Source organism: Strix aluco, chromosome 4 (genome assembly GCF_031877795.1).
Source record: "Strix aluco isolate bStrAlu1 chromosome 4, bStrAlu1.hap1, whole genome shotgun sequence".
In the NCBI taxonomy this organism is placed as follows: Eukaryota; Metazoa; Chordata; class Aves; order Strigiformes; family Strigidae; genus Strix; species Strix aluco.
The window spans coordinates 91,268,820-91,286,366 of NC_133934.1; the positions used below are offsets into that span (position 1 = coordinate 91,268,820).

The 17,547-nt window shown below is 38.2% G+C and overlaps 1 protein-coding gene across 3 annotated transcripts in view; it reads right to left on the minus strand.

The window, feature by feature from the left end:
* Positions 1–1,831: 1,831 nt before the first annotated feature.
* TTBK2 (tau tubulin kinase 2) overlaps positions 1,832–17,547 on the minus strand; it is a 108,224-nt gene continuing 92,508 nt past the window's right edge. For all 3 annotated transcript variants that reach the window (XM_074824221.1, XM_074824220.1, XM_074824222.1), the window contains 2 exons: positions 10,438–11,708; positions 1,832–9,434 (listed from right to left, as the gene is read on the minus strand). In XM_074824221.1, the coding sequence (XP_074680322.1) occupies positions 8,966–9,434; positions 10,438–11,708 (1,740 nt within the window). In that variant the 3' untranslated portion in view covers positions 1,832–8,965. The remainder of the gene's footprint in view (positions 9,435–10,437; positions 11,709–17,547) is intronic.

Genomic DNA, 17,547 nt, shown 5'->3' on the forward strand with positions numbered 1-17,547 from the left:
GTTCTCATGGGCAAAGCAGCCACTAAACGCTACCGTGACATTCCAGGTAGATTAACAAAACGTGATCTAAAGTTTTCCTGGTCCTTCTGGGACCTGAGCTTGTCTAGGTTGCAACAGCCAATTCTTACCTGTCTGACTTTCTTTCACTGTTTTCATTTTTCTCCAATTGTTAATTCTTGAATTTCACTTACTACAGCATTTCTAGGAAGAGCTGACTCGTGACTGCTACATAGCTTTCTCATGTTCGAGTACAAATTTAAATGAGAGGCAGCTACAGTGCAAGTGTGGAGAAGCGTAGCAAGATCCTAAGAGCAGAGTGGGCAGATTGGTTCTCCTGTAGGAATGAAGGCGACAAGCCAGGCAATGCTGAAAGACACTTTAGTGGTCAGACAGCTACCAGACATCAACATCGATCTGCCACAGCATTTGTTCCAATCTTGCTTCTTGCCCACAGTCTGTCAGTTGTACCGCTAATGTATACTGGAGCCAGATCAAAACCACTCTTCCATTTCTGGTATGAGCCAGATTTACATAATATTTTTAAACAAGGAAAGATACTGAGCTACCTGTCGCCAGTACAGAGCACGCAGATTCATTATTTTCATCTTCAAATTAATATAGCTGGCTTGCTATTTCTTTAGGCGCCCTTTCTGTGCCCAAACAATGGTTCTGTTGGGAGCACCAAAAGCATACACCATCCAGAAGCACGCCATTAAATTTCTGGCTGCTTTTAACAGACGAAACATCATTTTCTTGGAAATTTGGAAATTACCGAGTAAATGAATTCCCAATTTGTTTCCTGTCCTGTGAAGCAATTTGGGCTATTTATATAAATGACAAGACCTAATGACCTGGTCATGAAGCTTAATGAAAATACTGCCAATGATTTGAACAAAGGCAGAGCTAGCTTTTAATTTGCCTTACATACAAGGCATAACAGTGATAATGCCAAGAAAGAGATCCAGGGAATTTTCTCCAATTCTTCTGGACTTCCCTGCACAAAGAGCAGGCAGTATTTTCCACAGCATACAAGGACTATATGCAGGCACATAAACCACAAATATAAGTTGTGATGATATCGTACTCTACTTTTACCTAGTTTTACTCGAAAGAGAAATGAAAGGATCTTGGAGGAAACTGGAGCAACTGGTAGCTTAACACTGCATCTCCACATAGCACCAACTGCTCAGATTCAGTAACAACTTCCATTCATTCATTCCTCTGCCATCTGCCACCTAAGTGTATTGTACAGAGGATGACAGGTCTCCTCAAGTGGCTGTAAAAGCTCAGTGACTACATCCAGACAGCTGATCATCTCCAAAGAAATCAATTATGGTAACTTCTGACTACGTAAGAAATCACAATTTTGAAGGGGGGGTAGGGGTGGTGCGGGAAGGGGAAGAAGTAACTGGCTTTTCAGAACAACAAGGCTGGAATCCACTGTATTGTTACTAAAATTGACCTGATCTTGCTGTGGCAATCATTTGTTGTTTGTCTGAATACAGACAGTATGGATAACAGCGAGAGCAAATAGGGAAGTTTCTGAGGAGGCTGGTTGAGTTTTTCTATTCTTATGAACACATGAACTTACTAAATCAGTAAAACTTCCATTGATCCAATCATTCCAACTTGCAGTATGAACACTTGACTCATGTTGCAGTAGTACCAACTGACACTTGCTTTTTGCTTTCTTGTAACAGAAACAAAAAATCGCTGTCAAATTACTTTCTTCATTTAAAGTACAGGGTTACAATAGTAAAAATTATTGGAAAAAAATTCAACTGAAGCTTTATAAATAATTAAATTATACAAACACAATCAGGAATTGAAGTTTTGCATGCTGAATGAATATTTTATTTAGAACCAGTTTATAAAAATAAAATACAAAATAATTTGAAAACAAAACTTAAAACATTGTACAAAGCCTTGATATGGTACAAATGAGAAAATAAATAATTACAACTTTATGTACAAATGACAATTACAAGGGAATTAACTCTTTATGTTCTTGGGTGCCTGAGCAAACTTAAAAGGAAAAGAACAGCTTAGAAGATTTCTAAGCAGGGGAAGAGAAATGCAACTGCCAAGCAAGAAGATTTGATGGATTCAACATTTGTCTTCCTCAATGGTAACAAATAATTTTGGAACTACTTTCCACTTAATTTAGTCATGCTACAGATTTTACTACTGAGTACTTAATTCTGTATGGGGTGACAACATTGTACTTTTAATTAATACACAGATTTCAATCTTTGTGGCATTGCCCAGAGATTTTAGAGTATCAGCCATTGGTTGGCAGCTTCAGAAAGCCAGTACTTGTCTGAAGGCATTGCTGGTGATTTCCTTAATTTACTAGATTGGATATTCATAGGAAAACATTCGAAAATTGACATCTGTTAGCACAAGCACTGCAATCTCTGGGCTGACTCTATAGAAAGAAAGTTAGAAGTTGGGGAAGAATTTCAAATCTTGCTTTCTAGCCAAGGAAGGTAAAGAGGATGCAGAGAAGGCTGCTAGGCAACTAATCCAGATCTCCAGTCAGAGGAAAAAGATGTGAAATAGACAAAGAAAATCCCACTGCACTTTATGTCAAACCTTTATGACCTTGCCTGCCACACAGTAGATACGGGTTTAAAAGCATTTGAAGCCAGGCAGACCAAAACCACACTGTATCTTTTGGAGCAAGCTGGTCTGCTGTTGTTATACGTCATTTATATAAAAGTTAGGTCAAAGATCAAGTGATCTCAAAAGGAAACAAGCATCTGTAACTCTAATTCCAGCTGAATTCCCCCAGACAGTTGTGGACAATCAGGACCTCCCTATGAGTAGCCCACTTGTGGTACTGTTTTAGAAGAAACCACTTTGTGATCTTGGCCAAAGCTGGCTCTCAGCAGTAATTCTTGCACAAAAGGAGAGATCAAAGGGCATGTCATATCATAACAGTAATAAAACAAAAAAAAAGCATTTTCCAATTTAAAATACAGCAACTGCAAGTATGATATTTATAGAGTGAGTTTATTCCTTCAGTCCCTAAACTGGGGAAAACAATTCAACAAAACAAGACCCTATACTGATTTTAATGGAAGTTTCACCTGCAGAAAACCAGCAAGAATTCCCAAGGATCCAAGTTCTTCACGTGGAGGAGAAACTGGAGCAAAATACATAAATGGCATATGCTAGCATTTGGGTTTGTCACTATTACTGTTAAGTGAGAATCCGTTACCAATAGTGGAGAGTAAAATCAGGCTACACGTTCAAACCCGGATGGCTGGAGTAATTGCCGAGTTAATACATTAGACTTCAAAACAATACACTCCTATGAATTTTGCCTTAAAAAACCCCCCAAAAACCAAAAAAACCCCAAACACCAAACCTCAAAGGCTAATATTTAAAAGCCTGATTATTTAAACCACAGGAAAATGAGTGATAAAACTTTTCAGCATTTGACAGTATCTTAAGATAATTCCAGACAATTATTACACAATGCAGGGTGCCTTACATAATTTCTCTTTTACAAATGTTCTATGTAGGGAAGACTGGCTTCAAGCAGACAGCTGAGGTATTACTGTGTGAGGTGCGTGTTTATGCGATTTGCATATATTAGCTAAGAAATGTATGACCTATGCCTATGTAGTGCATGTAGTCAAAACAGCGAACCTCGCTTGTTTTTACCAGCGTTACCTGTTACTGAAAATTGCAGTAATTGGAACCAGACATTTGAGTCAAAAGCAAAACAGCAAACAAAACCCTTCAGTTCACTGCCTACTTAATTAGCTGAAAGAAGTAGAATAAAAATATTATGCACTGTTCCACAAGTTTCAGAAATAGGAACAAGCATTCAAAGCTTTTACCAGTTGAAGAAAGGAATCATGGATAATCATTCAAGGCTTTTATTTATATAGCTGACAGTTCTCTGACCACTCCTTATAGTGGAAACGCATACAGAGAATGCGCCACAGGGAATCATGATGTTAACCTAAGACACCTAAGCAGCCCCTTGCTCACTGGAATTGACAAGACAGGCATGGCTCTCATCACCTCACGGGATCAGGCCTGCATGAAAAAAATTAAGATATATTATAGGCCTATAATGAGAAACCAATTTGACTTTGAGCTCTCCTTTATTCTCCGATTCCTTTTCAGAAGATTCCTCTCTCATTTAACATATATTTAAAAATTGAAGGCACATACCCCTAGTTTGCTGTTAGACCCTTTTAAGAAATTGGAATAATCACCTTCTTACCAGAATTTATGCCTCAGTGTTCCACAAAAATGTCCAATTCATTACAGAAAAATTCTGTTTTCAGTAAAGAGCCTGTACTGTAAGTCTGGCTTTGTCTACATTCTCATTGAAGGGAAAAAGAAAGTATTTTTTTAGAAGCATTACAGTTCGCCATTGCAAAAATGTTACTGCAGTAAGAAGGACTTATGGGAGTTTTGCCCAAGTAGGACTATAAGATCAGGCCTTGTAAAATGGAAAAGACACAGAACCAGAATTAGGGCATAGCCAAATTACTGTAGATGAAGAGGAGATCAGAGCGAATCAAAGCAAAACAGGCCTCAGCTCACTCTGGCAAATGAATTCTAGTAAACAGGATGCAATAGCTGAGACTGTTCCTATCTATATGTATATACACACAGATGTATGTATGTATATATGTTTCTATATAATATACAGTATCTATATAAGTGTATATATAGATACACTTATGTACAAATGCATATTTATATATATAAAATCAAAACTGTGTTTTCCCAGCTATAGTTAATACTGTAATACTACAAATTGGAAATGATAGAGCTCTTGCAAGTCTTTTTCAGATGAAAAATATTTCAAGCTATTTTTAAATATATAGGACCAGATCCTCCCCTTTACATCAAGACTGTTTAGTGAGGTATGTGAGAAAGCTCGATCTCAAACATGCAGACTTCAAGGCAAGAATATGTCCAGATTTCCCAAGACAGGATGTGGCTGGTGGCTATAATGAATGCCCCGTGTCACTCCCCAGGGGTTTACCTCCTGAATAATTGTATATAACTAGCAGTTAAGACCTCATACTGCTCCTGCCTTTGAGCACTGAAATTTTCTATGCTTACCGATCCTGCTCCAGTAGTAGATAGGTGCCTAGCATCATACAACTTGCCAGTGTTGCTCTACTGTATCACACCTTCTATTACTTTTAGCAGGGTTTTACTTAAGTAGTAACTGGCATTTGTAATTAATAATGAGGTTTATTAATATTAATATAGATTTTTGAGGTTGCAACTTAAGATTGCTTATACCATGCAATATCACAGCACAGAAGACTGTGAAATGTTCAGTCTTTTCAAGTTCTATTTTAGTTTAAAGGCTTCATGCCTCAGTTTCTCTAAAAAATGCTCCAGAGTGCTGGCCACAACACAGGAAACACCATAAAGAGGAAATGTGTGTGCAGCATCTGCATCTGCTACATGTCATGGCTCCATTGCACTGCCCTCCAAAGAAATGGAGACTTGAAGAGGACAAAGCAACAGCTCCTTGAATTATATTGTTTCCCAGCTAAAATCCCTGTGTAAGCTGCTGCGTGCTATGCAGAATAACTGTAACCATTTTGTACAATGGAGAAAAATCTTCCCCGTCCCTGAAAATCTGTTGCAGATAACCCTCCGTAAACCATTCAGTCACACTCTGCACAAGGGCCACACACATGTACACTGGTGTTTTTATGCAGAGTCAGTTGCATATTCAAATATCGAAGCTTACAGAGTGCTTGATTATACAGGCCCTCTAGAAATATTAAGCTAATATTTATGTATGAGTTGATCAGCTGACCATTACCTAACCACATTAACTGATTGCTACATTAGACTATAGTAAGCAATTCTGTAAACTTTTGGGGGGAGGGTATCAAGCAATAAAAAACTCCATAAGAGCGGGTAGTTCAAGATAAAGTTATTCACAATCACTCCTCCATTCATATCTTCACGATTTTCTCACTAGACCCTGTTGAATTCACAGCAAAAAGCAACTGGGGCTATACAGCCTTTCTACCTTTTTCTGCACTGAAAGAAGCCTTGTTCATCAATCACGATTGATAACTCTTTCTCCATTTTGGCATAGTTTACTATTTTTACATTGGCAAGTAGTTCAAGTACAAGTGAGTTTCTACAGCATTGATTTATTTTACATAGTAATGTATAACAATGGACAAGTTTGTACTTTGAAGACAGCACAGAAAATCCTTAGGTGTTATATTCTTTCTCACCTGTAAAGCAATTACCTGTTTCTGGATCCTGCTACACTGGAGAGAAAATATAAACACCTCAACTTCAGCATTTCAGGCAAGGATACATAAAGTTGGTACCTATTAAAACTGACCATGTTAATGTAGGAATAAGCTTACAAGACCATAATAAATGCTTTTCAGAAATAAGGGAGAGGGGAGGAAAAATAATCATAGAGCTGCCACACCACCTTAACAAATAGTTCCAGCAGTGCCCAGGGCAAAAATATTACAATGGGACCAAATTCTCTTTATGGCATACTGTAAGGATGCATGAGGAAAACAGGAAGGAAACGATGGAATTTGTTATTGTCACATTCATCTGTTAGGTATTCATTGACTGTCACTGCTTCTATATGACAAGCATTCGTAACAATTAAGAACTCACATTATGAAATAAAAATGAGTAACCACAAGCCCTATTTGTAATCAAAAATAAAAATACCTTTGAGTCTCTCTTCTTGTTCCATATGCAAACACACACACAAAATTATAAACAAAAAAAGCAAGCTGCAAGACAAAACATTGGCTGGTTGAGAAATCAGCAGTCCTTCAATCTTATACCAAGGTATAAAGGCTATTAGAATTTGTGCATTCCAGGAATTGTTTGGGGAAAATAGAAGATGTAATGCTAGAAGTATTCAGAAGCTAACAGAAAGGGAACTGTATTATTTGTGGTCCATAAATTACAAATGAAAATTGAGAAAGAATGAGTTTATAGAAGCATATACATATATGTATATATATAAATATTTATATTATATAATTTACCATGAGGACATGCAATTATTGGTATAGCACCTATTATACAATATAATACAAAGGAATAGGACTTTCCAATGGTACAGTTTCTTCAGAAAAAGCAGGTATACCCTACCTATTGCATTCATCTGTAGTGCTTGAAACCTGAATGAAATTAAGGTTCCACACTGTGCTACATTACATATGGGAAACAATATACATATTCATAATAAGAAAAGAAAAAAGAATAAATCAACATAGTCTGACAAAGCAAGTGAACTTCAGTGCAGCTCCAGGGCAGCTTTAATGCAGCATTAAAATGTGTTAGCTCAGAGACAAAATATTCCCTTTTTAATCCAAAGGTATTCATTTGGCAGAGGTTAAATAAAAAAGCACAGATGCTGGCTGGAGAGGCAATATGACTGCAGCAAGCAGATCAGTAACTGACAGGTCTCCTATGCATCCAGCATCCCCACAATAGGAATAATTAGGGAGAGCTGGCTGCATCTTTCTCAGGCTTGCATTCTTGTGCGTTACTACTCTTACCCACTATTCCCTTCTGACTATAGCAAAAGGTGCTGTACCGTTAAGTTCCCTACAGAGATCCTGTAGGGCACAAGAGATTATTAAGTAACTACCAAACAAAGTTGGAGGAATTAGACACCACAGACTTTACTGACAGACAGTGAAGCTTGGCTACCAAAAAACCATTTGGGCAAAACAATGACAAGAATCCAACATAAAAAATATCTCAGATTGCTTTCTGTATATTTTGCTCTGATGACTAATATTCTTAACCAGATTTTGTAAGGGTGTTAAGTATATTTCTGTCACCTGTAGCCTACCAAGTTCACGAAGTAGACAACCTCCTCATCTCTGTTTCGACTTTCATGTTTTTATAAAAAAAATGACCAGAAAAGCAAATCTTGGTTGGCAACCATCTCTGCACGATAAGATCAGTGGTTTAAGTGATCCATAACTAATGGAAAAACAAAAGCCAGCAATAACAAGAGTTAAGGGAAAAAAGGTACTTCTGTTTTCTAACTTATTTTCTAGCTTACATTGTAATTTATCATAAATCTGCAACATTCATTGAAGTGCAGACATCTCCTCCTTTCTCTCGTTTCCGAGACAGGAATACTTCTCCAAATGGTACCGAACGCGGTTTGAAGAACCTCACTATGACTCCTAAAGAAGTGCATGATATAGAACTGAGAATTAGCTTCTTGGATCCTAATGAGTACTAAACAAATTTCTAAAGAATATAGCTATAAAAACATCTTGGCAAATGTTAATATTCATTTTTAAAATGTCATCAGTGTCAAGCAGGGGCAAGGTATATGATACTTCCTTAGGTAAAAAGTCTGTGCCATGGTAGACAGGGGACAAGATGAGCGCCGAGTGACTCAAGAGATGTGTGCAGCTCAAAATGGAAGAGACTTATAAGGTAGAAATCGTCTTCTAAATTGTGTGCTTTTTTAAAACTGCAAAGACATGCTTGAGCAGTACTAGTCTCCCAGGTGGTGGCATTATTTTGGGAATAACCGTTGCAGGTTTCCTTACGTACTCCTTGAGTATGCAAGGCCTTAAATAGTTAGGCCAAATCTCCTAGCTAGGTAAACTAAAAACATAGAAAAAAATATCCTTTTAAAACACTCACCTTAGAGATATTTTTTACTCTAAATACATTGCACCTCATTGACTACCTAGTCATTCTTATCCTGGCCTCTACTTCCCCTCTCATAGATCTGCTTGCTGCCTGCTCTTAGGCAATGACTGGCCACTTATTTACACAGTATGCTTTCTCATGAATAGTTTATGATGCTTGCTTTCTTTAAAAAGCGCAGATTCAACACCTTTTTTTAATATACTTTTTTTGATTATTTTTTAAAATACACAGTACACAGACACAACATGCATCAGATTTAGGAGGAGGCTTTATACCTGTCAAGGCCCAGTTCCTATCTGCTAAGCTTAGTGGTTGATTTGCTCTTTCCTGTGGGAGTCTTAGTGTTAGGGGAATGGTGGAAGGAACTGCCAGATCCTTTCAGACCATTCTTGCTTGGTTTGTTGCAGCAGTGCTCTTGTTGGCAGGATCTCCTAGAAGATGAGGAGCCTGAATGGCTAGGAGGTGATTTACTCCTCCCAAGATGTGGGGATGAACTCCTCTGATCATGATGGGGTCTCCCAGCCCGGGACGGAGAAGAACTGGCAGTACGGGGTAAGGAAGAGCTCCTAGGGGAGGCACTGGGACTGCGTCGGGGGATAACAGGGCTTTTGGGTGGTGTTTTTGGACTATGTGGAGATCCTGGACTCTTACACTGGGTAGAACTCCTTGGTCTTTGTGATCCATTCTGTAGGATTTGAGCCAGACGAGAGATAAGATCTGAGTCCGAGCTGCTACTCCCTAGGACTCTGTATCTGCGTAACCTTAAGAAGAAATGAAGAAAGATTATTTCTGTTCCCATCTATTCACTAAAATTCATATAGAAACACAGTATCACTAAAAACTAGTGATGAGCTTACACTGCAGAACAGACACCTGGAGCTGAACTTTCCTATAAGGTAGAGGTGCTTGGATCTAGGCTTTGGCTTCTGTGTTGTTCAAATCAACACAGTATTTATATCTGCATAAACTCACTCACATAAACAGCTTAAGTGTTTACAGGGTAACTGAAATTTGCTGGTGGTGCTGGAAGAAGCGCACTGAAGAGCAGTGCTTATCGCCTCTGTTTCGGAGGGTACATCCATTCCTGCACACCATCAATACACTCCTATACACAATTTTAAGGGATGACAAGGCAGAGCACAACTTCCTTCAGAGGATTTTGCACTATTGTATCAAAATTCTCCTTATCCCGGTTATGTAGGCACCAAAGAAACTAGATCGTAGTTGTCTGTATATAGAATTGGCAAAGGGGGACTTTTAGAATTCACTCTGCTCTCCTTTAATTAGTTGTTTTTACTTAGCCATGATCTGAGCATGGCTAGCTAACTCAATACTGATGGCTGGAATCTCCAAACCCGAATACTTAAAATGTCTACAATAAGAACAGTTTATTTTTCAAAGGGGCTGGATATGACAGATCCTATTGATTTCTCTGGGTTTGTGAATAATGAACAGTTCCAGAAAAGTGACCCCACTTTAAAAAAAAAGTGTAAAGATTTAGTTATAGATTGACAGGTTTCAAAATACTGGATACACATCTGCTGATGTATAAGGTTGAACGGTGAAGCAGGCTCCTTCTTGTGTGACAGCCTCTCCTCATTCATTCTCCAACAATGTAGGATTTCTCAGAGAATTGAAGCCCAGCATTTTTTAAAAACTAGTTAAAGGATGGAACTGCTACAGGATTACACACTGCATTGTAACGGCAGTCTAGCTCAAATCCATTTTCAACCTGAAAATCTATTTCTATTTTCTCTGCATTACCTAGCTTCTACCCCAGGTCTAGTAGGCGGTTTTCCTGGTGGTGGCCGAGGAAAGAACTGAGCTGAACTTGAACTGGTGACTTGATCAGTGGTTGCCCAGGACACTGGCCTTGGAATCTTGCTTTTTCTGGACTGAGGGCTGCTTGGAGATAGAGAGCTATCTTCCGTCTGCTTGCTGAAATGAGAGTCCAGTGTCAATCTAGAAAATGAGGATAACACATCATCCTCAGAAAAGGGTACTGGAGCAGCAGCCATTTTTTCCTCCAGTGACTTATCAGAGGCACTTGAGAGGTCACCAAGGAAAGATTTGAGCTGTCTCTTTTCCATAAGTAGTCTGACCAAGTCTGTCTGATGGGCCTTTTTTAGAAGAAGCTTTTCCTTTGCTGAAACAGGAGAAGAGGACTCTGACGTCGAGTCTATCTCTTGTGCTAAAACTGGGATTCGGCTCTGCCTGAATACAAAAGGAGATTTAACTAAGTCCTTCTTAGATCGATGAGAATTCTCATTTTCTGAAATGCAGTGGAATAATTCTCCATTTCTGGGAGCATTTTTCTCTTTTTTGTCCTCCTGGTGCAAAAAAGTAGTAAGGGCCACTTGGTGGCATTTCAAGTCTTGGATATGGACTTCTTCCTTATTAGAATGAAAACCATTTTCCTGAACTGGTGCCATTTTGCTTGCCTGTTTATTGACATGTGGGTTGGTAAGTCTTGAGGGAGAAAATTCTGATATTTTAGGAGTTATTGACTTCAGAACCTCATCTTGATTTGGCACCAAATAGACGGGCCTTGGCTTTGATTCTTCAGCAGCTTCAGTATTCGTTAGAGGTTCTTCCTCTGCAGATTTTGAGTTTCCTGGCAAAGAATTCTGTTCTTTGCTTAGCATTTCAATGGCATCCTCAGAAACCACTGGAAGCCTTTCTTCCTCAGCCTCCTCTACAGGAATATTTTCAAGTTCTTTCTCTTCCTGCATCCCACTATGTTGTTCAGGCAAGTCCTTTTGGCCACAGTCCAGGACACTGACACATTCTTTGACAAGTCCTTCCCTGTCAAGCACCTCTTGGCTGATATTAAGTACCAAATCTGGTCTGCTGGCACTAGCTGGAAGTGAGTCTTCTGTCACAACCAAACCTGGCAAACTTTCCTTCGGAGAGGAAAGTTCCATGGTGTGCTCCATAGACTGAGCATCCTGCTCTCTTTTCTCTAGCTGGTGGCCATAATGAAAGCTCTCTGAAGCAGACTGTGTGGATGCCACTGAAGGTCTGGGTATTGTTATCTGCATTGGGAAATTAGAGAAGGAAAAGGTGAGAAACTCAGAAATGTTATATAGATAACATTCTTTAAATAGCATTTTTGATTCCATGTCTTCAAGATATAAGATATAATGATTCCTATGAATCTCAATGTTCAAATAATACCTAACTTCATAATTTACATCTAGATAATTAGAACCAAAATACTCTATCATCCCAAGACAGAAATGTGTAACAGGCTAAAACAAACATAATCTCAGTGGAAAATGTTGCCGTTACCAGGTAACCCTCCTGGAAATGAGATCCAGCCTAACAGGTAGGCTTTTTATTTATTTTATATTAGTTTAAAAACTCTTAGAAGTTGTATATAAACATAAAATCTTTAACAAGTACACACAGTATTTTTAGACAAGTACAGGAGACAAAGAACACAGCGAGTTCCAGATTCAGGAATGGACTTAAATTTCAATTTAGGCAGAATTTAGATACTTTGTTAACAAAACAATTAACAAAAAACTTTATTTACCCAATTAAATACAACCATACCCATAATACCTACATTTTTGTCCAGAAAAACTTCCCTGAGTACCCAAATTTCAGCTATTACCTTCCCTATGGAAGCTTATGCCTCCTTTTAACTAAGCAACCTGGTCAGGACATCTCCTTACCTAAGGTCATTAAGAGATTCACAAACTAAATATTCACACATCTAAATCCCCTAATAGGTCTAATCCAATATATACACTAAAAGCACTCCTAAAACCTCTATATAGTATTGAGTCAGAGTCCCTTTGAAAAACAGTTGGTTATGGTGAGTGCTGTCTCTAGTACATAGCTTAATTGTTATGAGCACATGTCCAGGAAATGGGAAACCTGTACTCATGTCTCTCCCCACCTGAGACATAAACCCACTTTCCCCAGTTCCCATCAAGTATGGACAAAACCAGAATGGAGTTGCTTCTTATGTTCCCCATTGAAGTCAGGCCACTGCACAGACAGAAATGCAAGAGTCATGAGGTCAGAGGGTGAGAGAGCACACACAAAAAGTGAGAGGAGTTTGACCTCTACGGCCAAGGGAGGAACGCACTCTCATATGAAGAGGACTCCTAGATTCTGGTTTATACATATTGGATTGAGTTGTTTGGTATAAACAGCAGAAAATCAAGGGGCTACCCTTACACCTTTATCTATATGGACAGGGAGTTTAGCTCCTTTTTCCCTTGTATTCTTTAGCCTCATTCATCTGACACAGTTTGAGTTTGTAATACTCAACAGAAAGTGGAAGACCGGAGTCTGGGTTTGGACTGATGGTAGAAGAGACAACTAGTGGTAGCCTATCTCCAGTGTTGTCAGGATTCTGCTATGTTACAAGACAGATTTCACTTGACATTGTTGCAGAAATTATACATGTTGCTGAGCTTAATGGGCTTTTGCAAGAGCTAGTATATTGGTACTACTGGGTGGTAGAAACCAAGCCCATCTGCCAGGACCCATAATAATTTATACTGTGTACTCAATCTTACAAATACAGAACAATTCTCCAGAATAAGAAATGGGAACTGACAGTGAAGGAGATATAATCAGATTTCCCATGAAAGTATAATAGCTTCATTGAAATTCATTGACATTTTTTTTTCCATTTTCTTCATAGCCCTGTGTAACAAAATTTCCACGGGTGCACATTTAGCTTCATGAAACACAAACATCCAACTGATATCATAAACAGTTCACTAGAACAAAACATGAAACACAAATCACAGGCATAAAGCTGAATTAGAGACGGGGCAATTATTTATGTTAAAGAAATTATTTCTACATTATAAAACATATTCTGAACCTCTCTAATTTACCCAATGCAGTTTTTGGACCTTAATCTAAAAATATGGACTCATATTTGTGAGAAATTTGGAATAAAATTTGGAGAAAAATATTTTCTTAGTTTTATAAGTAGGACTACTTGTTAGGCTGCAGAAAGTGGTATTTTGCACCAGGGAGTGCGGGAATAGCAGAAATGTAAGATAATTGAACTCTTGTTTTCTCAAGTTGACTTAAGCTGTCTGTATCATCTTCCCCAAGTTGAGATTTACTGAAATAGTGGGGAAAAAACCCAAAACTAAAGCAAAACAAAAAACCCACTCAGACCTGCAGCAAGAGGCTACTTTTTGTCTCCCTGATAATTTGTATTCAAGTTCGAGCCAATACAGTCCCTTCATGTTTGCTGAATTAAAACGGTACATTGCGAAACAAACTGAAGTTACTTAGTTTCAGCAAAACAGTCCTCCTCATCTCCTCTCACTCTCAGCCTGGGTTCTTTCCTCTGAAAGAAATTCTTAATCCCTTCCGAGTTAGAGAAGTCTTTCTTACTTCAAAAGCTTAAAGCTTTCTTGTGCAAATCCAAGCACATCAGTTTAGCTACAAAAAAACCAGAGGAAGTAGAATTTCACTTTTCCATGATTAGGTCAATTAGTGCCTAAATCTCAAGTGTTAAAACAAAAATAGCTCAGCAAGACCTCTGCACAGAAAGGAAAAAGGATAAAACTGGAGAAAAAATTAAGAAAAAATGTCTAGGAAACAGGGTAGCTATTCCATAGGCTTCCATACATCTCTAGGAAGCTGCTCTGAGGCAACACATCTCCAGGTATCATGCACCAAAGGACTCTCTTTCACATGACAGAGGAACATATTTTGGCTTGTCACACAAAAATCATCAGATCTCTTTGAAATTCTCAACTACAAGCTGGGTAAAAGTGGATTCAGGAAATTTTAATGCAATGTTGTCCTTGGAACAGCAGGTTCAGATTTTGGAGAGATTTTTGGGCATTTGCTGTCCACTCAGCTCTATCTCCAGCTTGTTTCAATACCTTGTTCTCCAGGGCTACAGATGGTGTCTCCAAAGTAAGGTAATCTCGTAAAATATTTCTTTTTCCAAACTTTTCACTTGATGAGCTAGTCTGGTTGCCAATTCAAATAACCCAGGAACGAAAAAAACCAGAGTTGTCTTCCATATGTCTGAAGAAGGATGGATTCCATTAGAACAGTATTGTTCTGGTGTCCTCTCAATTTTCAGAGGTAAAGACAACCTTAGTTATTTGCTTTTAGGAGGATATTTATCTTCTTGGTACATTTCCAGAAGGGCTGCAATTGCATTTAAATCCTGCTTTGCTCAAATATGTTTACATGGAAGCTCTGTTTTCCTTGTGACCTCTCTCTCTCTCATATGTCAATTCTTTGTTAGGTGAACCCAGCTCCAATCTGAATTTTATTTACATTTTTCAACAGACTTCATATCCTTTGCCACATCTGAAGAGAGAATTTCCTAGTTTTTCAGGCCTATCTTGGCCAACCCAGATTTAACCCTTACACCCAAGAAATAGAAGAGTAAGCTTGTTGAACAACCTACAACAGAACAGGCAGGAGTTATTTGTGAAAGAAAAACATGGAACAAGTGCAGGAAAGAAAAGTATACTGGATGACTAAGTATCATCAAAGACTCAGTACTAGTGAATAGTTCACAGTTTCAGAAATGGCTTTTTTAACACATATATCACTTTCTTGATTTGTATTCACTTACAAACAAAAGTTTGTTTTCAGATGGTCAATAAACCCCTTATTAGTCTTCTCAAAGCACAAGAATTAAATCATATCCCCGCTGGGCTTGACATTTTACCTATATGTGCAATTTCAATGGGTAATCATGCAGAAGTGCCTTTCATGCAAGGGTTGCTACAACTTCAGGTGCAGCTTTAAGAGACAAAAGATCAAGGCCATTTTTTTAAAAATCTGTGAATGTGCATGAGAAAACAGAACTTGTATAGAACTGAACTCTATTAAATCATAGAATAGTTTGGGTTGAAAGGGACCTTAAAAATCATCTAGTTCCAACCCCCCTGCCATGGGCAGGGATACAAATGCTTTCATTTGGAAGAACTTGCATAGTCAATAGTCAATTACTGAAGAAATGGAAGAAGCTTGTAGACAATCCTCCTAAGGCTCCTTATAAGATTTCTTTGGGTAAAGCATCAGCTTCTTCACAAGGCCGGCCACTACAGATAACTTCATGATTCACACTATGCAGGACTCTAATAAAAAGACTGGAGGAAGTTTTGAATTCCTTAAAACAATTTAAATATATATATATATATAAAATTCTGTAGCCTTAATTATCCCATAAATAGTCCTCTTGCTCTCTTGTTTGTGAAACCTTGCAAGACAGAAGTCATAATCAAGGAGTCTGAGGAGGGCTGATCCTGACAAGTGAAAAATACACCAATTTAAATTATCATTTAGTCTAATTCGGGGAGACAGAAATCTCAAGGTTGTTCAGTGCATATCTAGTTACAAAACAAATAACACATGGCCTCATATGTAAAATTCAAAAAGCCCATCATAACCGTAAATGAACCTCATACTTTCTTTTCTTCTGCCACTTATTAAAATCTTACCCTACGAGATTTCTATGGCTGATCATGTCAATTTTGTAAAACACTGAACCTGAGGAACAAAGATTACAATGCGATGTGGGCAATTCATCTGAGAAGAAAAATGTGGGGAATAGAATTTAAAATGCTGCCTCTCAGCTCCCTATAATAATCAGTTTATAACACTACCTACCCAATTATCACAACAACAGAAGTTACATGATAGAGCAGATTACTGAAAATGGCTGAGACAATATATGGAACAACGAATTTAAGGTTCTCCTTTCACTACAAAATATTTGAATGAAATTATTACCACCACGGTCTTGAATCCTTTGGCCTTCCCTAAATAATTTCTTCATTCCTTTCTGATTTCTCAAATTAGCACTTGACTGAGACAAAAAATAGGACTGCATTTTCTTCAAGAAACTTTACAAGATGGTGAGTGGGATGTTAAGAAGGAAAAAGACCAAAACAACAACAACAACAACAACATAAATATCTCTTGGACATCTGTTATGACATCTGACAAACTTTCCTCCTTTTAAACCTTTGACAGGCTGCAATAGCAAGTGATACACTTCTATAAAATCCTCTGTGAACGTATACAGCAAATTGCAGAGGAGTGAAATACTGAGTTTTGGTCTGCAAAGTTGCTAAGTCTGAAAGATCTAAAGGTGTGATTATGGATTATTGTACAATACCAGCAGGTAAACATCTGACCTCTCAGCAATAGCTTCTTCCCTCCACTCATGTTGCCTGATACTTCTGCAAGCATGTCAGTGCTGTCAGGACTTCAGGCCTCTTAGAAACATGGTGTACAGATCTGTTGTTCAGCTAATACTGTCATTATTTGTAACTTCTCACATTAATAAGCTGTTATCATATTACTTGGCATTCTGAAGACACTTTACATAATTCTTCCCTGCCTTAGTAAAGTTTGTGTATCTAGGAGAACAAACCTCATGTATCTTTTCTCTTTTCCCTGCTTCTCTTTTTCATCTGTCATTAGCTCTATCGCCTACCAGGAATCTGACCAACGTTAGTATGAGTTTGCAACTTGTGCAATACCAAACAACCTCCCTGAATCTTTCCAGTTCACCAGCTTCCTCTTACTTCATGGAGTTTTTCTTTACTTACGTCACTTAATTTCTATTTCCTTGCACAACGATTGCCTCTTCAAAGAAATCTGAACTGCAGTTTGTATACGAGTTGTATAAAGGGTAAGGAAAGTTTGTGTAAAGGATATGTTAGCACACTGTCCTGTAATTTACTGCTAGTGTCATTCTGACATGAAAAACCACTGCTATGCTTACATCTCTGTAGACAACTTACCTAGCTTACTGTTCAGAACAGCCCTCCTAGTTTTCAAAATCCTCCCTACCTACTACTATCATTCCTACTGACTTTTTAGAGTCTAATCCTTTGTATCCCTTACATTCCC